Here is a 27,106-nt window from a genome sequence, read left to right as displayed (position 1 = left end):
TCGTAAATTAGTCTTTTTCCAGGAGGGCTGCCCCTTCCAGTTCACAATCTCATCAAAAGTAATAAATCTTTGGCTCGCCCTCCCCAAGACCAAACCTCCTGCAACACAGGTCTCATATCCAATCTCCATTCTAACTGCGTGACAAAGAGAGCCCTTCTTCTTTCCAAATCCTTTACAGAGTAAAACCTTTAATTATATTATTCCCACACAGTTCATTTTTAGTCCCATTTGCCAATTAGTTGTTGTGACGGATCTTCTAAGAGGGACGGTTATTAATTAATCACATAGAGCAAAAATAATAAAAAGTCATTCCCCCCCCCCTTTCAGTTCCGTTGCATTCCATTCCACATACCAGCTTGTCTGTAGTACTTTGATGTAATCTTCCATCTCAATCTTCTTCATTTCAGTGGCAAAATTGTTAGCAGATAAAAACCTCCTGCCTCTCTTGAAGCATGTGCGTTATCTTTCTCCAATTTTTTTTCCTTTTAAGTAACGCAACTAGTTTCGCTCCTGGAAGCAGCTTCGGAGGAGTTCCGAGACTCGCCGAGGGTTGTACACCCAGTGCCTCACCCCCTCCTTCTTCCGAACTCGGGGGTGATTTATGGCAACAGCGGGTGAAAACTGCATCTCTCCCCCCTGGAGAGATGTTAGGGAGACTGATTTACTCCCCATAATCAACCTCTAATTACCTCATGCGAGCTGGATAGATGTTAATCTCCGCCATCTTCCAAGGCGCCCCTAGCGGCCCCCTCTCTCTCTTTCACCCACCCGCCCTGTGGGAAGAGGGAGGTGGGCAATGGCAAGGGGGAAGTGGAGCGCGAGGAGGAGGAGGAGGAGGGAGGAAGGAAGGAAGGAAGGAGAATAAGAATAAGAGAGGAGCCCCTGACTTGCCCCCTTTCTTCCTCCTCTAGCCGGCCGCTGAGCCTCCGCACTGGGTTTGAAGCCACATCTAGCCCAAGCCATGAGTAGCAGCAGCTGCTGCCCTGGTTTCTCTCCCTGGAATCGTGCCCTCTGTTTAATGTTACAGGCAACTCTATCCCGGGAAAGGGAAGCCTCCTCCCTTTGCTTTTCTTCTTCTTCTTCTTCTTGGGAGGTGGGCTCCTTCTCCGCGCCCCCCCCCCCAGGTCCTAGGGGTTGTAAAACAAGCCAGACCATTTAGCACCGACCCCATTCATTCCAGCAGCTGGCCATCACCCACTCACTCTGAGCCCTGCAAAAAATATCATCACCATTATTATTATTATTATTATTACTACTACTACTACTGCTGCTGCTGCTGCCCTCCACCCACAGAAATCAGGGCGGCTCACAGCCTGAAACTACGGTATTAAGCACATGCTAAAAACTAGAACAAAGGCAAACCAAACCAAGCCAGCAACCCTCCTTCTCCCTTATTTGTGAAACAAGCCTGTTAATTGCCTACCCAACTAAAAAAAAGGCCCTGAAGGTTTCTGAGATCAATGCAAGCTAAAAAGCATTGCAGGGGGTTGGGCTAGATGACCCCGCAGGGTCCCTTCCAATTCTATGTTTTTCTGAAAAACACACACGCACAACCCAACTATGGTCCCTCTGCAGTCCTCGCCCCAAGCAACTGTGCGGGAGACTTGCTGCCCAGAAAGTCTGCCTTGTCTTGCTACCTGAGGTTTTTGGTCTCTCGTCAGCCCCCTCCTCCCAATCTATTCATATTCCTTTCTCCCTAATCTCCAATACAGTGGTACCTCGGGTTACAGATGCTTCGGGTTACAGATGCTTCAGGTTACAGACTCCGCTAACCCAGAAATAGTACCACAGGTTAAGAACTTTGCTTCAGGATAAGAACAGAAATCGTGCTCCGGCACGGCAGCAGCTGGAGGCCCCATTAGCTGAAGTGGTGCTTCAGGTTAAGAACAGACCTCCGGAACGAATTAAGTTCTTAACACGAGGTACCACTGTATTACATTTTCCTCTGGTTGAGACTTAAAACAGAAAGCCCTAATTCCCAACTGTGTTTCTTGCTGCAGTCCTACTGTCTACTCAGAAGTAGGGTTCTATTAGATTCAGCAGGGCTTACTCTCAGGTAAGTGGAGTTAGGGCTGCAGCCTTTGTGACCCAAGTTTTGGGTCCTTTTTAGGTTCAGGATGTCACTGCTTTACACCCACCCCCACACCCCACAATATTTGAAAACATCAGCTTTGTACTTAAACACAACTGGCTAGGAACTTCAGTGTCTGTGTCTTTATTAATTTATTTAAAGAACAACAAACTAGTGATTGCTTTAACTTTTTGATATGTGGTGATTTGAATCATGAGGATGAATTAGGATGAATCATGGGGATGAATTAGAAGAACTGCTGGATCTTGAATGAGCCTTGCTTTGGAATTGAGAACTTCATTAGATTTTCTTCTGCATTTTCATTTTATTTTGTTCTAAGGGCTTGTTAGAGATAATGTGTAAGCGTGGTGTCAGCTCTCCCAAAAAAGTCAACAACTCTGGGAAACGGGGGGGGGGGGGGGCGGGGGCGCCGGAGGGATCTTTGCACCATAGTGCTGCATATGCTTAAGAGGGCCCTGACTATACCAAGCCCAATCTCTGGTATCTAGCCACAAGAATACTATTGCTCCACAGCTTCTCTTCGTAATCCTATTTACTAATTTCTGGGTTTGCTTCTGCCCATGCAAAAGCCTTTTATAAGCCCTCCCTACATACACACCATTTGTAGCACAGGGGCTGTATTTGCCCCACAATTCCCATTTCTACCCTCAGAGTCTACCCTGCATGCAAGGCATCAAGTGTCAACGGCAGGCGTACCACTGTGGGTGGGTCTCAAACGTCTGCGGCAGATAACCGTGTGGGAATGACTGCCTCCGTCAACCGGTGAAATTAAAGGTCTACTTAAAAAGAAGAAAAATATGCTTTTGTATGTGGAATGTGGGCAGGGGCACCTTGTCCTTTGACTGCAGCAGCAAAGTGCATTGGGCCAGCCCTGTTATCGCTGCTTCTCTGATGCCCATCTTGCAGAATCAATGCAGTGATTCTGGAGGCAAAGGACAAGGTACCACAGTTGATGGTATCCAAAGCTGCTGGATCCAGAAAAATCAAATTGGGCAAAGAAGATAATCAGCAAGAGTAACCAATGCTGCTTCTGTCTCCAACCCACATCTGAAACAAGGATGGAGTAAGTCTAAATAATCCATTATCTCCAAAAACATCTGAAGCTGTTCGGCCACTCATCTCTCCAACATTGTTGCCTTGAAAGGGGGTACTGGCGACTGGGCAGGCATAGCCCTATAACTCTGCATCCGCTTTATTATGGTGAAGTGTTCCTTCAAGTCACGCACCAGATCCTGGACAAGGTAGGACTGGCAGACAGTAAACGGATGATGCAATGTACCTGATCAAGATGGAGAGATCTTTTTGCAAATGCCAATGTGATGTGAGTGGCAATGATATAAGGAAGCATTTGCACAGTATTCCCGGGTATATATTTTCTTCATGCAAATAGCTCATCAACTCTTGGTTGTTCTACAAAGTGACACTGGCGACAAGGTTCAAAATAGATTGGCAGTCTGCCAGTTTAGCAAATGTTCCTTTCTCCTACTTTGCCTGAATAGAGACAGGCACAAGCCATTTTGCTTTAATTGTCAAAGACAGAGCTACAGGGGCACCCATCACCCATCAATAGCATTTAGGGGCTGGGGACTCTCCAACACCCATGGGGAATGCCAATTAGGGTTTCCTGTGCATATCAGTCTTAATTTCATGTGGTTCCTAACTCTGTTGTCTCATTAATCTATCTAATCCTTTCAAGTAACATTAACTGATTTGCCTTGGTTTCCTGACACCAAGTTGTGGGAGCTTTTGCACTGGATCCGCAAATTCCTCCTCTAGTAATGGGGTGTTAAAGACAGTTGCTGTTGCTAAGATGCATTTGAGTGAGGAGAAATCACTCTCCATTCAGTGTTTTCATCAGTATAGATACTCACAAGGTATTTTTGTACTTAGAAGTTACAAAGAGATAGCTTAGACAAATTCAAGCATTAGAAATTTCCCACCCCCTAAAATTCACAGCCAACCTGTTAATGAGTCTTTTTGACCCCTGTGCCATGTTACCTCTAATTTTACAGCCTGTTGGGATTTGAGTTCTGTGGACAGCCTCACATTTAGTTTAGAATTATAGGCTGAGTAGCTGTTCTCTTCTATTATTGTGCTGTCAATCTTGAATTAGCACATTAAATATGGTACGCTGAATGCATCTGTTCTGTATATCACAAGTCCTAATCGTCATTTGTTGAATCATTTTGTTTTTATATGATTGTTAAGCAATTATTTCATCCAAGGCGGCTTAAGCTTTGATTACTGTATACTGTTTGCAGGGATCAAAGTAAAAACCATCAACATCCTTCAAGCTTTGAGAGGCACAAATCTCTTTCCGAAATGCACACTTAAGAACTGGAGAAATGGGCTGTGCATGACCTAATAGGTCTTTCACATCTCTCCTTCTGCCTATCCTGCCTGGAGGGGTGGAATGTGTTTGTCTGGGGTAGTTAAGTGTCTGGTCAGAGTGTAGGTAATAATGGGGATATGAAGTGACATTTCTGCCAAGACTGCTCATGAAAGGAGGTACTTATCATAAGAGGCGCAAGCTGCTCAGCTCTGCCTGCACCAACACAATTCTTTATGTGCCATTTATTTGGGAAATGCAAAGTACTGCACTGTTGGCTATTAAAATCTCAGGTAATTCCATTCTCCTCCATAGAACAGGCATAAATTATGTTTGTTTTAAAAAGAGGTGGCACAGAAGATGCTGAGATTTCATTCAGAAAGGCCACAGAATCCAGCAGCAAGATTATTTTAATTCTGAAAAATCTTCCAGTTCAAATTTCTGGAATAAGTTATGACCATTTACACTCAACTATCCCAATTCATTCAGGCCACAGTATGACACAAATAGAGAGAAATTATAAGGAAATAATTAACATGAACTACAAACTGTGTAATAATTTGCCCCACAAAGTTTGCCAGGCCCTGTCTTTAACCATCTTGCACAGGCTAGTAAAATTTGTTTTCTTATGGTACACTTTACCCCTCTTGGGGACATATTTTTATATGAGGTTCACATAAAATTGAGGTTATGCCTGCCTCCATTGTATTTTGTTTGATAGTGTTGGTACTGGGTAGGTAGGTAGGTAGGTAGGTATGCATAACATTTATATTCCACCTTTATTCTCTCCAGGGAGCTCAAGGTTCTCACTCCTCCTCATTCAGTCCGCACAACAACCCTGTGAAGTAGGTTAGACAGGGAGGTGGGGACTGGCCCAAATTCACTGGGTGACCTTGGGTCAGTCACTGCTTCTTTTAATGGTTCCAATTTTTGCAAGTCACACTGCCCAAACTTGTGCCCCAGAGAGGTAAAAAACAACATGGAGGCAGCAGTTATGAGTTACCAGTCTCTGCAGCCACAGCAAGCCCTATGACCCTCCAGAGGTTTGACTTAATCCGTGGAGGCGTGTTCCGTTGTTTCTCAAGACAGACAGATGCCAACACTGCAACAATGTATAAGCATGTTTGGAATGTATATTATATTTGGAACCCACTCTGGGATCACATGTGATACAGAACAGCACATGTGATACAGAACACATTGTTAGACAAAACCTGGAAGGAGCCCTCAATGATTGTGTTCACACCTAACAACAAGCCAGACTTTCTGCTTTGTCATGGCTTCCTGTGAATGAGGACCATGCACAAGAAACCAGAACAAGCCAAAAAGTTTAGCACATGGTTACAGGTGAATGCAGTCATTAATGAGAACAAAGTATTTATTTTATCAATTTCTGTTGAGAGACTGAAAGGAAAAATAAATGGGGCAGCTTCAGACATGTGTGCCAGAAATGGATTGTAGCTGAATCCCTTTAAAACAGTGGTGGGAATAAGATTTAAATCATGTTAAGGTTGTTGGAAGAGTTTCTTGTCTGAGTTTTCTTCCTGCCTTGTCTTCCAGCTGTTTTTCTTCTGCTGGAGCTCCAAGAATAGAAGTAGCACCCACTAGAGAAAAAGCAGTTGGGGCTGCTGAGGGAGGATTTGAATATTCTTTTTTACGCGGGACAGCAAATTGTTAACTAATGTTCCAATTCCAAAACATGGGTTTCTTTTCCTAGTGTATGTGGTGCTTCACATGGTCATTGTGCAGCTAACTGGAGGGAATGCCAAATACATGCATGTAACCACTTAATACGTGGTACCTTCCTTCTAATTACAACAGTGAGGCAAAAGAGAAACCAAACACATCCCGGGAAGAAGACGCTATTGACCTAAGGGAACAGGGCCTGAGTCCACAGAGCCCTCTGAGGAAGTCGTCAAATGCAATGATAAAAAGAGAAATGTGGAAGAGTAGGTAAAAGGTAATGCCATAAATTGCAGCTTAAAAACATCGCTGTGGGTAAATTGCTTTTTAACAAGCAGACAAGCTCTATCAATAGCATCTACCGTATGTTTTTATAAAGTGCCGAAATATGTTTTTAAAAGGCCAGTAAATAAAGTTCCTATCGATTTGATCTCAAGTGTAATCTGTTTTTCTGTCTGCCACCAACACTGGTAATAAAGCAGAATCATGTAATACGGCATTTCAGCTAATGCGACTATACATCACCACAAAGACTGCACGTTTGCTGCCGATCTATCATTTTCTATTGGGATTGCTTAGCTGTAGAATTTATAAACTTGCTCCAAATTGATGCAATGTCCAATTTTCTTTTCCAATTTATTTTTGGTTGAGCAAAGCAATATTGAGGTGTCTGCAAGACAAGGAGAGAGCATTTCCCATCTATCCAGATGTTCCTAGCCTAACCCGAACTTCCTACTGAACAACTGTGTGCCCATCATGGAAGGAAGCATACCTGGCAGGAGGAGAACCATTTCGACAAGTGGATGTTCTCTGCTCTTGGAAACCACAGTGGTGCCTCCAGCTTCTCAGAAGCTTTAGACATCTCAATAGCTGATCAAACGCTGACAGGATATTAGAGGGCTATAGCTATGCTGCAAAAGCTTACCACCAAAAAGTGATGACATGGATCAAACATGCAAGAGGCATATTTGTAATGTTTTCTCTCTCTCATGGAGTAACTCTAATTGTGTTTCAAAAAATATTGTAGGCCAATTTAACGGTGATTCACACAAAGTCTAGAAATCAGGCCACGTCACTAATACTTAAAGGAGAAGATGTTGTAGTTCAAATAACTGCAGATACACCAATAAAGAAAACAATCTAATCTGTACCTGAAAATGCCTCCTGAAGTGGTCTTGCCTTTACAGAATTAATACTATGCCATACTCATTTTCCATTCAAATCTGCATGACAACATTGGATACAAGTTTACTCTGGTATTTCTGTTTAACAAGTTTTGTGACCAGGGTAGAATCTACAAACATATAAAAAACATTCTGAAAATGCTTTTTTTCTTTTAAAGCGGTTTTTAAAATACTTTGAATTTTCCATAAGGCTCACCATTGCCATCTAGTGTCACATTGCATATTGCACTTAAAACACACTTAAAATGTTTTATTTGCAGCTGTATAGCTGAATCCCAGGACTACATAAGTGTCTACATAATAGTTCTTACTGCACTAATACATCAAACCGAAAATGAGAGCAGATACACCCATACACTTAATTGTTATAGTCACCTTTCAGCCACTACTCTAATTAGTACAATAACATTTAACACACTAGGGCCATAGCTCAGTTGCACAGCTTCTGTTTTGCATACAAAAGCTCCAGGAGCAACCGCAGCATCTCTGGGAGAGATCCCTGTCTAAAAGCCTGGCGGGCAGCTGTCTGTGCAGTCAGGACAGGCTTAGAGAGGCCATTCTTGCACAGCTCTAGAGCGCCCTGCCTCCCCAAGGGTTGAAGAAATAAAGGGGACTACTACTGTAAAATAGTAGGAAGAAGATTGCTCTTTACTCTTTTCTCGTAACATGAGCAAGGGAGAGTTGACCTAGTGTTTCTATTTCCATCTTTATTACACTTATATCCCTCTCTTCTCCCACGGAGCTCAAGGCAGCACACACACTTCTTTCCCCCTTCCTTCTTACCCTCATACCATCCAACCCTGAAGGCTAGACTGAGAGAAAGTGACTGACCCAAGGGCACATGGTGAATTTCATGCCTGAGGGTGAATGTGAACTTTGCCTCCCCGACCCTAGGTTCACATCCAGGCCATACATTTAACACACTCATGGCTCCTCCCCTCCCCCAAACAATCCTGGGAAGTGTAGTATGTCCAGGGTGCAGTAAACTGTAGCTCTGTGAGGGGTCTCCTAACAACCAGTGGCGTAGCGTGGGGGGTGCAGGGGGGCCAGCCGCACCGGGCGCAACATCTGGGGGGGGGCGCTCGCCGCCTCCAGAGTTGCCGAAGAGCCTCGGGCGCAGGCTGTAGCAGAGCCCCATGTCTCGCGGAACCGACGAGCTGTGTGCGCGTCCGGGCTGAAGGCGTCCGGCAGGCAGCGGCTCTCAGCGCTCGCCGTGGTCCCCGCGCGTCAGGGCCACGGAGGGTGCGCCAGGCAGCCCCTCCTCACAGCCCCGCCGCCGCCACCACTGCTGCTGCAGCTTCTGGGCCATGTTGCATTTTCCTCGCCTCTCTGCCCTCCTCCTCCTCCAGGCAAGCGGCGTCGTTTGGGCGGCAGCGCCAGCGGCAACTCGCCTCAGATCACCTGACACAGACCCGCCGCCGCCGTGGCTACCTTACCGTAAATACCCCAGCCCAGGCAGCAGCAAGAAGAAGCTGGCAGCGGCGGCAGGTTAGGGGTTAGGGGCGCAAATTACTTGCCTTGCCCCGGGTTAGGGGGCGCAAATTACTTGCCTTGCCCCGGGTGCTGACAACCCACGCTACGCCGCTGCTAACAACTCTCAGCAGCTTTAACAAACTACAGTTCCCACGACTCTTTGGGAGAAGCCATGGCTGTTAAGGTGGTGCGCTCTAAATGTATGATGTGGATACGAGTCTGGTTCAATGCTCTTAACTACTATACTATGCCTTAACTACTATACCTCTCTTTCTTCTCTCAGTGCAGTCGCTAAGAATATGAGAAGTCTCTAATTCAAATGTTACCTCAGCCATGAATGTGGCTTTTGGACTCATTCTCTCCTGAATTGAAAGATGTAAATCCCGAGAGAAAAACTGCACTTATTGCATCATACTTTGATCACTGAGAAAGAAAAAAAATCAAAGAGATACCCAATGAAGATAATACACATGATAGTTTGTGTTTTCTTCTTACAGTTTCATAAACAAATTATAAAACTAATCACCAAGTTAAGAGAACAACCAGGGGAAACCTTGGTCCAGCTGAACAGTTCTGCTAGTGCAAGGACTTTTAGCATACCCTCCAACACTTCTCTGATGAACGTAGGGACGTCCCATTCCATAATGGTAATTTTACTTTTAAACATTAAAAAACCCTCCCTATATTGTACAGGAATGTCTTCAGACGGCTTGGGGGTCAGATAACTCCATACCTTCCAACATTTCTCATTGAAAATAGAGACGTCCTAAGGAAAAGCATGGGACGCGAGTGGCACTGTGGGTTAAACCACAGATCCTAGGACTTGCCAATCAGAAGGTCGGCGGTTCGAATCCCCGCGACAGGGTGAGCTCCTGTTGTCCCAGCTCCTGCCAACCTAGCAGTTCGAAAGCATGTCAAAGTGCAAGTAGATAAATAGGTACTGCTGCGGCGGGAAGGTAAATGGTGCTTCCGTGCGCTGCTCTGGTTCGCCAGAAGCGGCTTAGTCCTGCTGGCCACATGACCCGGAAGCTGTACACCAGCTCCCTCGGCCAATAAAGCAAGATGAGCACCACAACTCCAGAGTCGGTCACGACTGGACCTAATGGTCAGGGGTCCCTTTACCTTTACCTTTTAAGGAAAAGCAGGACATTCCAGGATCAAATCAGAAACCAGGACAGCTTCTCTAAATCAGGGACATCCCTGGAAAACAGGGACACTTGGAGGGTCTGCTTTTAGCTGCTTGTGCAATGGAACTTCCCTGTCCTCTCAGCTCCCTGCATGTGCCATAAAACTTCTCTGGAGGGTTGGGAGGGAGGGCCCCCAGAGCAGATTAAGGGGTTGAGCACTGACAAACCTTTACAGGGTAAAGCTGGCCAATACACCCCCCACCCCACTGATACTCTGCTCTGGACTTGCTCATTGTCCTCCATGAGCCACAGAGGGGGATGAGAGGGCAGGGAAGTTCCACTGCACAGATAAAAGTCCTTGAACTAGCAGAACTGCTTCGCTGGATACCACTGACCAAAGTGTCCCTTGGATTGTTCTCTTACATGATATTAAGGGCCATTTTGGATTTTTCTTCTTTTGTTTTTAAATTTACAAACATACCGGTATATTTCTCTGTATACCTGAGGGGTCCACTGAAATCCCTACTTTGTAAGAGGGCAATTCCAGTTTGCTTCCCTTCCCACAGACGTGGGAGCATCTGGATGCTATTAGAAGAAGCAATAGCAAATCCAGGTTTCAATTAAGCAAAACCAGAAAGTTTGCTAGTCACTGTTGCCTTTTTCACCTTTTCGGACAGGGACACTCCCAGTCAACTGGAGAGATGCTGCTTTCTGCTCAACCTTTCCTGGTTTACAAATAGAAAATATTCTTCTTGAAACTGAACGGAATAAATGTGTAAAGCACAGTCCTCGTGGATGCAGGTGTTAATTCTGTTTCCAGTAAAAGGGACTGTAGGTCAATTACTCTCTGCAGAGCTCATTCTTCAAATGGCAGAACTAGGTGAAAAATCACCCAAACAAAATTATTTGTAGCTAAGTTAACTCAGTGATGGCAAACTTCTGTTTCTAGCTGATTATTGCCAAGAGAAAAAGGATCACAAAGGATCATAGGCAGTAAACTGACTGAAGTTCTCTCAGGTCTCTCTCCTACCAACTGTTACAAGAGTCTTAAAATATTTAAATTGTGTTCCCCACTTTTTTTTTGTTCCTCTCCCTTGGTACAGAGTTAATAATTTCCTCCTGAGACATTACTGGATAACTAGTCAGTGAACAATCTCCACATACAGAACAATTCTCAGGATCTTACATTTTCTTAGCAGACAAAGTGCTGTATTTTGAACCTGGGAAAAATTAAATTATCTCCCAGTCTCTATAACTTTCATGTGCATTGCGACTGCAGAAGTATAATTCTGTTGCCTATTTCTCTGCTTGTAGATGTAGCCCACAATGGAGTTCAACCCAACTCTTCCTCTTCTTCTGAAATACTGTATTTACCATTACTTACTCCATTACTTACTGCTTTATATTTCCCTCTGTCCAAAACTGTTCAACAACTAATTTTATTGAAGGGGCTGTGTAATGTACTCCCCAGTGAACCGCCAACACAGCTCTTTGCTACTCAGACTCCACAATTCTGAATTAACAAACTAAAGTTCAGACAATGGAATATATGAAGCTTCCACATGCCAAGTCCATTTAGTCCACTACTATCTACTCCAATAAGCACGACTGCCTTTTATCTGGAATGCCAAAGATTGGACCTGGAAGCTCATATACAAAAAGTAGGCACTCTACCATAGGAGCACAGCTCCAAAAAATACTCCTATGGGGATGAATTTGGCCCACAGGCTGACAGTTGCTAATATCTACCATAGGAGGTGAACACCATCTGCAATGGCTGGAAGAAAATGTCTTTTTAATATTTTAAAGAGTATAAATACAATGGCACTTTAGATTTTTGAAATGCAAATGGGATTTTCACTGAAGCTTTGAATGAAGCAGGTCTTTAGATCCCAGAAGCAACACCTTTGACTATGCTTACTGTTGGTGTTTCAGTGCAGAGATCATGCTTCAAATCCATATGCGACCTGACGGGGGGGAACCTGATGTCCAAGCAAGCTGAGTCCAGAGGGTCACCTTCTCAAGAAGGTTACAGAGAGCTAAAAGCATATGTCTCACTTCAGCACGACTTCTGGTCTGGCTGCCAACTGGCTGGAACCCTTGATTTCAGACAGAAGATCCTTCCCTTTGACTGCTAAAACTCCAACACCCTTTTAAAGATATACAACTGCAGTAAAACTCCTAAGCTCCTTCTCCCTTTCTAACATCTTGCCATAGAAATATCTCAAAGACTGTTGCAAAAACTTTCCAATTAAATCTAACATTATGCCTCTGACAGTATGGGAGAATGTTCAGTACTGGGCAGTTTTTGCTGCATTCCTGATAACAGATGTCCATTTACGCACACAGAAAAACACACACAGGATCCTGCACTGTACAGTTCAACTCAACATGCATGTGGACTCTTGTGTGCTACTATGCTCAGATTCCAGCCATTATCTCACCTGCAGACAGTCCTTTTGGTGAAGGAGGCATTACGGAGGCTCCTCCAACTTCAGAAACATCCCATGGCATTCAAAGGTTAAAGTGTGTGTGTGTGTGTGTATTCAAACAAAATCAAAAACAAAGACAGGGAACGTGGAATCTCAAAGCCAGCTTTCTGCTTCTCATCGCAGTGCACTTCTTCCATTGCCTAATTTAAAATAATAAAAAATACCACATGCTGCAAACCTTAGCACATTGTGTGCTATTCATCCTCACTCAAAAGAGACTTGTTTGGAAATCTACCAAGCTATTTGGGAGAAGTCTAGTAAATGAGCCACATGTAGGATTTAGACAGGAAAACTCATAGATATACCATCCACATAGCGCCCCCTGCTGGCTGCCTGGATGCCTGCACTTAAAGAGATTTCTATTGAATGGAATGTCAAACAAAAAACAAGAAATCTACATCAATGGAGGGCATTTGAGTGAAAACACAGATTGACAATAAGGTCTATTAAAAACTGCTGTCTTTTTGTAAGATTTTGAAACCTCAGTTTCACATTCTAAGGACCACAACAACTCAAAACTGTTATTTTATGAAAAGAGACTACAAGATTCCAAGTACAGTATCTTATTTCAGGAGAGAGGTTCCTCTCTTCCCATCTTAGCTCATTTGAAGTAACCTCAAGAAATGCTCTTACAGTGCCTTTTTCTTTTCTTTTTGCAATTCCATCCTCAAGCAAATTGAACCTTGTTGTGAAATTCCCCACCACCATCTAATAAATCTCATTGTCTTCTTTCACAGGTTTAACATCAACAACCTTCCTGCAGCTGGAGTGGAGGTTCAGAATGATTTCTGAACAGTTATTTTTAGGACCATTAATTTTAAGCAGCATCAGCAACTATGAGGTTAACCATTAACTGACTGCTAAAATTCTTTCTTAAGCTATACGCAAAGTAATTATAACAGATGCTAATTATTGCCTTTACATACTTAGAAGAAGGAATCCTATATTCACATTATGCTGTTATCCAATGTGTGCTCATCAGGGAGGGGAAATACACACAAGTAGATATGGCCGGGAAATGGCTCCAGAGCACCCCTGATAACTCTGTGCCCACCTCTCAGGGGCTGTGCCAGCAACAATGGCTGCATGCCACTCCACTGCCCCAGTGGTTTGGCCTCTGGCAACCTATGGGAACCTCTATTATTTTGCCTGCCAGGCCAGCCCTGCCAGTAGCATCCCATCTAGCTTCACTAGCCATCCTTTTATTGTCCCTTTCCCCCTTTCCTGACTAGCTCGTATATCCTGGCAGCAGAATGCAGAACTCATTCCACTTGTCGACCACGAGATGCCTCTCCCCTTAAAGTTTGCCAAAGGGCCACTTCCCTTGAGTCCAGCAACGATCAGGAGATTGTCACTTGGCAACAACACAGAAGCAGTTCTTCTTGGTCATCGCACCCATCCTCTGGAGTGCCCTCCCTTGGGTAACTTATGAGGCGGTAGCAGTTACGCCCTGAAACACCTCTTTTAAAATGAAATGTGTCCCCATGGATTCCTGGCCTCTTAAATTTAGTTTTTGCTTTGTAAACTTCACAGTTTTATTTGTGACAGACAACAGCATTATGTTTTTATCCAGTTTTTAGGAATTTTTATTGAATGATGTTGTTTTTTGGCTTTTTATTATATTAAGTGGTATACATTATAAAATAAATAAATAAATAATAAGATCAATGAAATGTGACTATCAGATTAACCCATGTATAAAAGGCTATGCCCTCTGGGCTATTGCTTGGCCAGAGTTTATGTAAGTTACATAACATTTGGGCTTGATATCTTCTAACTGAAATCCTGAGACACTGGCTTGCTGCAGAAGGTACAGGAGATACTAAGAACATAAGAACAGCTCTGCTGAATGAGGCCAGTGGTCCAGCATCTTGTTCTCACCAGATGTCCACGGGACCCAAGGGCACCAGCAACTGGTATTCAGAACACGACTGCTTCTGACCATGAAGACAGAGCGTGGGCTTCTTGGCTAGCAGCCACGGATAGTCTTATCCTCCATGGATAGGCCCAATCCTCTTTTAAACCCATCCCAGCTGGCAGCCATTACTACTTCCTCTGGGAGTGAATGACATGGTTTAACTATTGTGCTGTGTGAAGAAGTACTTTCTTTTGTCTCTCCCAATCCTCCAACATTCAGCTTCATCAGAGAGTGATGAAGTGAGTGAGGGAGAAACTTTTCTCTATCTGCTTTCTCCATTCCATGCATAATTTTATACTCTTCTCGCATGTTCTCTAAACTATAAAGGCCCAAATGTTGTGATCTTTCCTCACGGGGGACTTGCTCCATCCCCTTGTTCATTTTGGTTACTCTTTTCTGAACCTTTTCCTGCTGTACAACAGTATCCTCCTTTTTGAGGTGAGGCAACCAGAACCTCTTAGAGGGAGGTGGCCTTTTAGACAAGGCAGCAGAACTCAACAGAAATTCTGCCCACTTGGCTGAAGTTAACTTTTGCATGAAACCTGTGGGAAATTCCGTATCAATTTATAATTTCCCTGAAGAAATGTCAAGGGTAACAGTACCATCTAGTGGTCTTTCCATCATAAAATAAGCATTTCGAACTTGTGTGAGAATAAACAAGTCCACCTGCTTGCTGTTAGCAGTGATGTCTGCCTCTGATACTTCTTCCATATATTCCCAGTATCTTCAGCTACAGAAGATTTGATCTAAACAGGAAGATACCATGCATACTTGAAATCGTGTTTATGTGAAGTGCCTCAAAGACTTGGAAGTGCTGTGAAAATGTGAAGGTGTGAAATGCTCCAATTCAAAGACATGCAGCCCAAATATTACTTAGCTTAAGTGAACTCTGACCAAGCAGTGATCACAGGCCTTACTTTATGGACGAGTTTGACCTTCACATCTTATTACTTATAATAAACAAGATGTGAATGTTCATAAAACACCTTAATCCTGGCAAGCGGGCAATATGTAATTGAATATATAATCTGTAATTAGATTAGTAAATTTGTAATTTCAAATAGGTACATCATTTGTGACATGCAATCTATGTCTTACTGGGTTTGAACTTGTATAAGAAATTATTTTAATTGTCTTTATACGATACAATAATCTTTATTGTCATTGTCCCATACAAAACAACGAAATTGAAAAAATCTACATCAGACATTCAAAAACCAACAAGCCTGCTATCCCAGCTATCCCAGCTATCCCAGTCTGGTCGACCCCCTAAAAACTCTGATACTCCATAATTAAATACAATATACTCCCATAAAGACTATCTTACACTGTGTGTAAGTTGCTTTGTATGTGTTTATTGTTCTATTGCTTCAAGATGTTTTGCAGGAAGTGATTCATAAATGGAAGGAAATAAATAATGAATAGTTTAGCAAGTATGTAATTTAAGGCACAGTTGTCATCTGGAGATCTACCTGCCACAGGATTCCATGGAAGATCTGAGGTGACAATGGAATGCCAAATACACAGCCACTATTCTGGCAAACAGACACCAGCAGAATGGCTGAAATGTGGCTAAGTTAGGGGTGGAACATGAGGAACACAAGGGAAGAGCACGCTTATGCCATATCTACACCACTTCAATCCCTGCGCATGCTCCCAAAGACAACACAAGTTTACACCAGCCCCAGATCCAGCACAAATTATTTCTAGCCCATTAATATCTGCAGGAAGAGGGGAATGTTAAAACAGTTGCACCCACATCAACAACACACCCACTCACATTGCCAAAATAGCACATAAGATATAATGTACCACAGCACCAAAACACAGTACGCCACTACCAGAATATAAACCACATACAAGGAGACCATAACTCAGATAACTGAGCTCATAGCATGTAACATTCATGCTAGTAAATTATGAGGAATGGCAACTGGAAATGATCGGCCCAAAACCTTATAAAAGACAAGCCACCAAGATGCAGCAGGTTCCCACTGACAGGCTGCCCCAGCCGGGGTCACACCAAAGTGCCTTTGGGCCAGTCCTTCAGGAAAGTGATTCTTGGGAGAATGGGTCATTCCTGAGTGGGAGACGGGATGGGAATGCTAGGAGCCATGCGGCTCCCGGGACCTAGCTTGTGGCTGCCCAGACAAAATGTCTAGGCTCCCCTCCTTCCCCCCTTTTTTTTCCTGCCCCGTTACCAGACCAGACCAGGCAGCCTCACAGGGGGGGAAATGCTGTCATGCAAATCAGAGAGTCTGCAGGGTAGCGCAGCAGCAAAAAAAGGTGCATCTTTTGCTGCTTGCTGCTTTGCTGGGAAAATCAGGTGTTTGGCAGGGGTGGAGCTGCAGAAAAGGACGCATGTCTTTTGCTGCCGCTGTGCCCAGCAGACCTGCTGACTGCAGCCAGGCAGGCAGAGATGCCAGGCACCAAGGGTGGCTCCTGGAAATCTCCATCCAGTCGCAAAAGGCCAGTTGCCAGTCGCAAAATGTAATTGGCGCCCAGCTAATTTCGAACACTGGACAGGAGTGACAAGAGTGTGGTGTGTGGGCTCAACATAAGCCTCTTGGTGAGAGTGTTTTAAGCATCATGCTTTTAAATGGTTTGTTTTGTTAATTAAAATTTACAAGGTTCTGATCAAACTGATATTGTGTATTGTATTTTAATTATGTATTTTATATACATATATGTATTATATGTATGTAAACCAGTTAGAAGGCAGTTTGTCATATAAGTGGCATATAAATTAAATTTAATAATAATTAGTAGTAGTAGTGATAACTTCTGCCACAGCATCCTCAATCCTATCCCATTTGCCATATGTGAATGTATTTAAAGGGGACGACGAGTGTGTGTGTGTGTGTGAGAGAGAGAGAGAGAGAGAGAGTAGAGAACAAGCAGCAAAAGTCTTAGGAAGCATATTTGAATCCTACCTTCCCTAAGTCAATCATTTTCTTACAAAACAATTCTTCTTCTTTACCAAAAGAATGGGAGGCAAAGGATGAGCAAGTAAAATTCTCAATAGTACACTGGGCAATAGATATTGGTCATAATATAGATATGGAAGCATGGGAACGATGGTGGAATATGGTTATAAAATTTACAGCATGTTATGGCCCAAGAGGAAATGATATGAAAATTATATATCGATGGTACCTAACACTAAGCAAAATGGCAAAAATGTATAAATCCAAATCAAATAAGTGCTGGAAATGTAAAGAGAAGGAAGGTTCTTTTTATCATATGTGGGGGTCTTGTAGTTGGGTTAAAGCTTGCTGGGAAATGATACATAATTAATTGAAAAATATGTTTAAAATAATGTTTGTAAAAAACAACCCGGAAGCTTTACTTTGGGGAGTTATAGGGACAGAACTACTCAGACGGTATAGAAATTTATTCATGTATGCAACTACAGTGGCAAGAATGTTACTTGTCCCAAAAATGGAAAGAAGAAGAAGTCCCAGCAAAAGAAGAATGGATACAAAAACTTACGGAATATGCAGAAATGGCAAAACTTACCAGAAAAGTAAAAAATTAAGATAACAAACTTTTTATAAAAGAATGGGAGCCAGTGTGGTGTAGTGGTTAAGAGCGGCAGACTCGTAATCTGGGGAACCGGGTTCGATTCCCCGCTCCTCCACCTGCAGCTGCTGGGTGACCTTGGGCTAGTCACACTTCTCTGAAGTCTCTCAGCCTCCCTCACCTCACAGAGTGTTTGTTGTGGGGGAAGAAGGGAAAGGAGAATGTTAGCCGCTTTGGGACTCCTTAAAGGGAGTGAAAGGCGGGATATCAAATCCAAACTATTATTATTATTATTATTATTATTATTATTATTATTATTGAATATTTACAAATAAACTGTAATAACCTGCAGTTTTGTAAGAGTATACAGTCATACCTCGGGTTACAGCCACTTCAGGTTGCATTTTTTGGGTTGTGGACTGCCGAAACCCAGAAGTACCGGAAGGGGTTACTTCCGGGTTTTGGCAGTCGCGTATGCGCAGAAGCGCTAATTCATGCCTTGCGCATGCACAGAAGCGCCGAATCACAACCCACACATGCGCAGACACAGGTTGCAAACGCTGCGGGTTGCGAACGTGCATCCCACACGGATCACGTTCACAACCTGAGCATCCACTGTATATTTAAAATAGATGAATAAATGAGCAAATTAAGTTAATTTAGATATGTAGAAAATATTAAAAATAAATTTAAGGAACTGCAGAAAGAGGGGGAAGGAAGTCAAGTTCTGAAATGTTAAAATGATTGTAAAATTTTTGAAATGTATACAATTGAAAATCATAAATAAAATATTATTATGACCATCATTATTATTAATAAGGGAACCACCGCAAAGTGGTGCCACCCACCCCTAGTTCGGAGAGTCGCTCCAGAAGGATACCATGGTCAATGGTATCGAAAGACGCTGAGAGGTCGAGAAAAATTAACAGGGACATGTTTCCCTTGTCTCTCTCTTGACAGAGGTCATCATACAGGGCAACCAAAGCAGTTTCTGTGCCAAAACTTGGCCTAAACCCTGACTGAAATGGATTCAGAAAATCAGTTTCTTCCAAAAGCGCCTGGACCTGGTCCATGACCACTGGCTCCAGAACCTTGCCCAGAACAGAGAGATTAGTAACTGACTGGTAGTTAGTTAGGTTTTCTGAATCCAGGGACAATTTCTTAAGGAGTGGTTTTACTACTGCCTCCTTCAAGCAGGCAGGGACCATCCCCTCTTGTAAACAAACACTGATCACCTCCCTGGCCGAGCCAGACCAACTAAACCAGGTGAGGGGAGCCAATGGGTCTCAAACCCTTGGTGACTTAGGGACTTCCCCTGCATGTGAAGACAGGCTCTGGCAAATTGAGCAGTCAAGGCCAAGAGTGGGTCGAACAGTCAAGAAGGCGGTTTCAGCACGTTCTGTAGAGGGAAGGTGAGGGGCAGATGGGGCTTGTCTAACCTGGGAAGGCAGCCCATCTCGGAGAAGGAAAACTCTGATCCCCAACCTCCACTGCCTTGTAGTATCCAGAGTGGAGTCCCTAAAATGGTTGGATGGCATCTTGTACGCCTCCTTCCAGTAACTCCTGCAACCAAGCTGATGCCAAACGTCTTGCTCTGCTTTCCTTTGGACAAGAACAGCAAGGGGGAGAGTGGGGGTCTTGTCGTCTGGGCAGCCCAGTACCTCCATGCACACTGCCCAGGCTTGCACCCCAGAGAGGTTACTTTCCTGCTGCTAACACAACATTTTGACTTCACCCCCTGAGGCACACTCTGTTGTCTCTCAAGATGGATGGATGCCAATCATGTGTAAAACTTTATATTTGTCCCCTTTAAAATGCATTTTGTTAGCTTTGTCTAGTTCTCCAATCGGTTAAGGTCACCTTGAATCTTGGTTGTGTCTTCTGAGATATTAGCTACCCCTCCCAGTTTGGCGTCTTCTACAAATTTGATGAGCATCCCCTCTATTTCTTCGTCCCACACTGTGGAACGCCCTCCCATCAGATGTCAAGGAGATAAGTAACTATACAACCTTTAGAAGACATATGAAGGCAATTGTTAATGTTTTATTATGTTTTTGTATATGCTGGTAGCTGCTCAGAGTGGCTAGGGCAATCCAGTCAGATGGGTGGGCTATTAATGTTGTTGTTGCTGTTGAATCCAAGAAATGATTGCGGGTATGCAATTCCTCTCCCCCCCCCCAAAAAAAAAAACCCCAGTCTATATTCGCTTATTGGACATACATTTTCCAATCCAAGTCATTAAGAAGATGTTAAACAACACCGGGCCAAGAACAGAACGCTGCAGCACCCCACTTGTCACTCGTTTCCAGTATAGCAGGGAGCTATGGGGTTCAGTCAGTCAACCAGCTACAAACCCACCTAAAAGTGAATGTGTCCTGCCCACATTTTTCCAGCTTCTCTGCAAGGACAGCACAGGGGAATATACTATTTAATTATCTGTTCTAGGACCTTTCCTGTTATTGATGTAACGTACTTGCCTGGATACTGTTTTTCCCCATCCTTGACAATGGGGACAACATTTGCCTGCCTGCAGTTGACCTGTTCTCAAGGCCTTCTGAAAGATAATAGAGCAGGGGCTCTGTGCCTGTGGGCCTAATATTGCTTGGTCTAGGCTGAGTCCAATATTCTCCAGTTTCTACCAGATTGTCTACATGTGTTTATCCAGCCTTCCTTTTTATTATTCTGTGTCACCAATTGAAGTACAACAGTGCCAATGCAGTTCTTGGAAGCTGTTCTTTGCAAGCTCCACTGAAATGGACTGGCACTGTGAGAGAACAGCAGGACCTCTGCAGAAGGACTTCCACATAAATTGTGCCCCAGACCCTGTAGGAAATTTGATAATGAAATTCTTTACCCCAGACTAATAAAGATATACAGTACAGGGAAATGATACATTTAAAAGCAATATATTATGGGGCCACTAGATGTCACTGTGCACCATCTGGCTCACCATGCAAGTTCCAGGGTCTGGTAGGGAACAAAGGATAAGGATAGGGGATGTGAATTTATACCAAATTATAGCATTCCCAGTATAGAATATAGCCAATACCTCTCCCACTATCTTAAGAAAGTGACACTTTCATGCTTTTTGAAAGATCTATGCATGCTTCTTCTAAACAAACATTTCTGCCAGTGTGATCCCTGCCTTTCGCCTGGATCCTTGTAAAAACAGAAAAGAAGAAAGAAGCAACTAGCAGAGGTCCTCTAGAAGAAGATGTGCCTGGGGATCAACAGTGCAGGGATGATGCTGAAGTGCCACATGAGGGGCTCCCAGAATGCTGTGGCTAAAAGAGTTCCAGGGTTATCTGTGTATGGTGCACTTTAGTGCTGCTTGTGTGCCAATTGTTTTAACTTATCCGGCTGCTTATTAATTTTTATCATACCCTTCCTCTAATGAGCACATAGTACTCCGTATCCAGTTATTCTCACAACTGTCCTGTGAGGGAGATCAAGCTGGCTCTCACCCAGGGAGCTCATGTCTGAGGGAGGGGCTCTTCCAAATGACCTGCTTATTGTACATGGTTTATTGTACAATGTCCACTCTTAACTGAGCATTTGTTCTGATTTGTTGCAGGGGGTTATACAACAATGAACACAGAATCCTGATTTGCTTGCAGGGAAGTTATAAATCTTCTTGTCAATTATCTCACATTTTTGGTGCATTTTCCCTTTGGTTTCCTAACCACAAAAAGTTTTTTTTAAGTGGATTTATTGCAAGAGAGCACTTTAACATACTTTAATTGCACAAACCTAAATTCCCAGTATATGATTAAATCCCTCCTACTGACATGCTGAAAGCAACCTGAACATTTGAACCTGGATTTTCCTGATCATGCACTGAAATTTTATTCATGTCACCACCTTGTGATAGTACAAACAGGATTTCATGAACCAATCCCTGGGCTGCAGGCTTTTCTGATATTAAACACTATTACAAAAAAAATTAAGATGATATGTGATTTGATGACAGGTCTGTATTCAAAATATCTCTGACATGAACAAAAATAGCATTTTCACAAAATGACACCATTGCTGCCTTACCTCATCTGCCTGGTGGTATCTGATATTTGGGCTGGTCCATTCCGTGCTGATCTGTTGACGGTACTGGTTGCACTTTGGAATAAATGTACAGCCAACATCTCCCAGCTCTGGATACAAAACTTCTAAATCTCCTCTGTAAGCAACATAAAACTGGAGTGAGATCTTACAAAAGACTCCAAACAAGAAGTGAGTTGAAGATCAGCAGCATTCTATGAAAAGTATAAATTTTAAATATATTCACCTTGCCGCCAAAAGAAAGCTTGCATTGGATAAACTAATACAGAATAAAGTTTATACACCTGAGTTCTGTGACCACAACCAGTAACACATCGTACAATAATTATTTCACATGTCCATATTGAAAATGCACCTTTCCTTGTACACACTATTAAAGTAATTCAAGTGTAGCTAATAGGTTCTTTTCATTCTTTAGATTACGTCTATACAAGCATCCTAACAATCCCATATTTGACTCTCTTATTATTTATTTTTCCAGGTTAATTCATCCGTCTCTTTGCAATCTGCTCCACATCACTGAAAGCTCTTTTCCTCCCTTTCCCCTTTAATGCACAAATTAACACATTCCCCAAAGGGCCCCTGATGCAGACCAAGAAGGGCCTGTAATATAGTATGCTAAATGGTAGAGGCTTTCTTAATGTAGGCAAAAGTTAACCCAAAATGATGTGATGTGGCGAAGGACTTCTCAAAGATTACATGATTCTTATAAAATCATTTCTGTACAGAAAGGAATTTGCAATGGGACTTTTTTTAATAGCTTAGTACAGTAGTGATGGAGAATTAAAAGTCAGAAGGTGTGAGTAGCATGATTACAATATTCATACTATAAATCAGGGCAGGGGACCCTCAGGCCCATGGACTAAATGCAAAAAACAAACCAACCACGCCCTGCTGGCCCGCAGGACTCCTCAGCTCACCTCCCTACAACGTTCTAAAATTCCAGAATAAGAAGCAAGATGCAGCCAAAGTTAAGTACAACTAATTCCAGTTTGTTTCAACAGAAGAGTTAAGCACATGCAGACCTTCTCCTACCCAAAAACTGTTACATCGCATCTACCAGAAATGTTCTGGCACAATGTGTGCAAACATGGATGTAGCCGGGGGGGGGGGGGGTTGCAGTGGGCAGTAAATTAATAAATAAATATACTTAACTAACTGAGGTTCTGCCCCCCCCCCAGCATAAAGCCTACCCCCCTAACATAAATTCTGTCTGCACCCATTGTGCAAAATATAAAAATGTTATTACCATGCACCACTCTGATATTCAAATAAACTGCTTATCACATTGTCAGGGGCCATGATGTAATAAAATGATCCCTTGGGCTGTGTTTCTACGGGAAATGTGAGGGAATAATGAGCTCACCTACAAAACTGGGCATCCTTCTCATTCAGCTTCTCAAAGACGCACTCCTCTCTCTGTGCAGCAACTTGCACACCAAGACCCATCAAACCAGCTGCCAGGAAATAAACGATTGGGAGCTTCATCCTGTCCTGTGAAAGACAAAGGATGTAAAACGTACAGCTTCTCAAAGATGAAACCACATACCAAGCCTGTGTGCAGTTTTGCAAGTTATAGGAAGGCAATTACTTCCGAGTTCTGTTGCCAAGTGCCAAATCCTCTCTCCAGGCCCCTTATTTGCATTTGCTGTAGTTCCATCACCTGCAGAATAAGAACGTTCTCTTTTCATCTTCCCCTGCTCACTAAATTACATTGTTCTTATAGAAGGGAGGCTTTTACCAATCTCACATTAATCCCACTTCTATCTGACATCAACTGCATCTATTTTAACATGTACATTTTTAAAAAACCCTGGCCAATCTTAACAATGAACTCTTTTCTATTATGCTTCTTTTGTGGGATGATAGCCTAAAAGCAGCAGTTTACATGGGTAGGAAATGCAAAAAATAAAATAAAATGCTTTTTACTACTTGGATGTGATGTAAACCAGCATATGTACCCAGTACCTCCTGATCCTACTCAAATGGCATTCATATTCAGCTACATCCACAAAAGTGATTAATGGAACTCAGGGCTACTGACAACCATTCAGGAGAATCTGGCCTTTTTTGGACTATATATTGACCAGCTACATTGAAGGCTACTACTGCTTTTGAAATGCCTCTAGAGCAGCTATGCAGATTTGCTGCCGTCCCAAACTGAGAGCCCGCCAGACATCCTTTTTTGTGTGCATTCATGATGATTTGCATTCAGGGTGGTATCAGGGCAATCATACACAATCCCACTTTCAGTGCTGTTTCAACTGACAACCATTTTGGGGCAGAAATACTGCTTCCTTTCCAATCAGTGCATGTCTTCCTGTAACTGGCTGCTGAAATCCTCTAAAGTCTTAGACCACAAACAGTCCTGTTTACTTTTTCTCCCATTTTTGTTGCACTATACTACAAGAGTATGTCTTGACAGCAATAATGCATTAACACTGGGAAAGCATCACAGAACTAATAAAGCAGTGATTTGTGGGCAGTCTCTGACCAAACTGCGAGAGGCAGTGGAAGACAGGAGTGCCTGGCATGCTCTGGTCCAGGGGGTCACGAAGAGTCGGACACGACTAAACAACAACAAATGTGGGCAGTCAAGTATGAACCCGCTATTAACTGAGTCAATTTCGCATTGGAGAATACACCCACACACAAAAAGAATAGCCTTGAGTAGCTATTTTCCTCTAAAGAATAGGAACATGGTGTGTGGTACCTCTAATATGATTTATTGCAGTGTAAGCATTTGTGGAATTGTAACCATTCATCAGGTGCACGAAAACGTATGCTACAATAAATCTACTGGCCTTTCAGATGCCACGAGACTCTCTTTTTTGTTAATAGACTTACATGGCTACCCTCTAGAACTCATCATAAGAGAATGTTCCTAAGACTGTTGTTTAAATCACAGAGATATAGGCAAGTAAACTTTTTTTAATGTATATGAAAATTTGTCCCAGAAAAACTAATTAGTAATGATATCTTCCAGATTATATACTAAGGGCTCATGTCAGGTTGCCACCTTGGGTGAGGAAAAAGACAGGTTGGGGGTGGGGGGGGAATTGGTGAACTCAAAATTCCTTAGCTGGTGCAGATACGGTGAAAAGGTCCAAAGATGAAATGGAGGGGACATTCTGCAGGCTCCAATGTTAGGCTGTGCTAAAAAAAATCTCTCAGGTTGTACCAATTGCTGCTCTTCCTTTAAAAATACAGAAGCTGGCAGTTGGATGTTTCAGACTACAGTATAGCACTAATTGAAACACAGGTCTCTCACAGCATAGCTGTTTTTTTTAAGCGGTCATCCATATACACAATGACCTAAAATCACTGAAATTACCGTACCTGCCCTATAGGACCAACCTTACCCATCTGGTGACATGTGCACACAGAATTGCACATAGAACTTCTTGGATGTTGTTGTTTAAATACAGAGAATTTAGGGTGGTCTCACAAAGATTGTAACTAGACACCCAGAGGCAGAGTTAGAAGAGGGGAAAGCTATTGCCCTCTGCCACTTCCTTTTGATAACACCTTCCATGGAAAGCACACAAAAGATAGCAAAGGCTACAATCTCCTGCACACTTACAGTGCATGCTCATACATAGGAAGAGGCCAAAGACCCATCTCAATGGCCGCTCAGGTGCCTCTGGGAAGCCTGCAGGCGGGACCCGAGAGCAACAGCCCTCTCTCAACTCCTGATTCCCAGCAACTGGCATCCTGCCTCACACCTTGGACGCAGAACGCAGCCATTACGGCTGGGAGTCACTGATAGCTTTATCCTCCCATCAAGTTGTCTTTGGAAGCCATCCAAATTGGTGGCCATGACTACTTCTTGCAGGAGCAAATTCAATATTTTACATATGTGCTCTGTGAAGAAGTACTTTATTTTGTCTTTCCTGGATCTTCCAACATTCATCTTCTTCTGTCCCCAAGTTCTAATGGCTTCTATCACATTTCCCCCCACAGGTTGCATAATTGCATACAAGTCTATCATAGCTCTCCTACTTTTCTTTTCTCCAGTCTAAAAAGTCCCAAATGTTACAACTTTTCCTCCTAGGGAAGCTCCTCCAACCCTTTGTTCATTTTGGTTGCCTTTAGTAAGCCCCATTGTCTCCTGTGGGGCTTATTCCCTCCCTCCTGTGTGTGTTTATGATTGCTGCTTTAAGCATGACTGAGTACATTACAGTATGTCCTTGAGCACTTAGGGGTCCTTTACTTTTGGGTAAACATACCTAGGATTGCACTCCTAATCTTGTCCCTGCTTCCCTTCCAACCCTTGAAATGCAAAGGTTCTCATCTGAACTCCCGCTAGATCAGTGCAGCACCACAGACGAATCTCACAATCACGTTTAAACAGACGTTTGAATGTGAATTTACTCCCTGTAGTTGGGATTGCAGCCCTTGAATCCTTCTGGCTTTTGCCTTCCCCCTTTCACACTGCTTCCTGGGGGATTATTAAGGAGAAGCCAGCACGCCCTCGCAAAGGAAATGCAGCTACTTAAGGCACTTAGACGGAAGCAAATCCCACACAACTCAAGTTTATTTCTGAGTAAGTAGGACTTAAAGGTAAAGGTAAAGGGATCCCTGACCATTAGGTCCAGTCGCGGACGACTCTGGGGTTGCGATGCTCATCTCACTTTACTGGCCGAGGAAGCCGGCGTACAGCTTCCGGGTCATGCGGCCAGCATGACTAAGTCGCTTCTGGTGAACCAGAGCAGCGCACGGAAATGCCGTTTACTTTCCCACCAGAGTGGTACCTCTTTCTCTACTTGCACTTCGACGCGCTTTTGAACTGCTAGGTGGGCAGGAGCAGGGACCGAGCAATGGGAGCTCACCCCGTCACGGGGATTCGAACTGTCGACCTTCTGATCGGCAAGTCCTAGGCTCTGTGGTTTAACCCACAGTGCCACCCACGTCCCAAGTAGGACTTACTTCTGAGTAAACATGCTTCAAGATCAGATTGCAGGTGCATCACCTCTTAACAGCGCAGGCCTAACAATGCCTACTCAGAAACAAGTCCTGCTGAATTACACGTAGGTGGCTTACTCCCAGGTAAATATCTTCCGTTTCTGGCCGGGGTTACCTGGAATTGACGTGTCAAAGGCAGGGCAGACCAGGGCGCTGAAGGGACGTTGCCCGTCCTCAAGCAGCGCAAACTCTGAAGCCGCGCCCGCAGCTGTTATGTAAAGTCGCCCAGCTGGCAGGTGCGAGGGCGGGGCCAGCCAAGCAGGAA

At 43.5% G+C, this 27,106-nt stretch overlaps 1 protein-coding gene across 3 annotated transcripts in view; it reads right to left on the bottom strand.

The window, feature by feature from the left end:
• PEBP4 (phosphatidylethanolamine binding protein 4) overlaps positions 1-27,106 on the bottom strand; it is a 254,288-nt gene extending 227,182 nt beyond the window's left edge. The window contains exons 1-3 of one of the 3 annotated variants that reach the window (XM_079955248.1): positions 26,957-27,106; positions 23,243-23,370; positions 21,862-21,994 (exon numbers count right to left, since the gene is read on the bottom strand). In XM_079955248.1, coding sequence (XP_079811374.1) covers positions 21,862-21,994; positions 23,243-23,364 — 255 coding nt within the window. In that variant the 5' untranslated portion in view covers positions 23,365-23,370; positions 26,957-27,106. The other 2 variants (XM_079955249.1, XM_079955247.1) reach the window with 2 other exon arrangements.

This window comes from Podarcis cretensis (assembly GCF_951804945.1).
Source record: "Podarcis cretensis genome assembly, chromosome: 15".
In the NCBI taxonomy this organism is placed as follows: Eukaryota; Metazoa; Chordata; class Lepidosauria; order Squamata; family Lacertidae; genus Podarcis; species Podarcis cretensis.
This window is presented reverse-complemented; position numbering and strand designations above follow the sequence as displayed.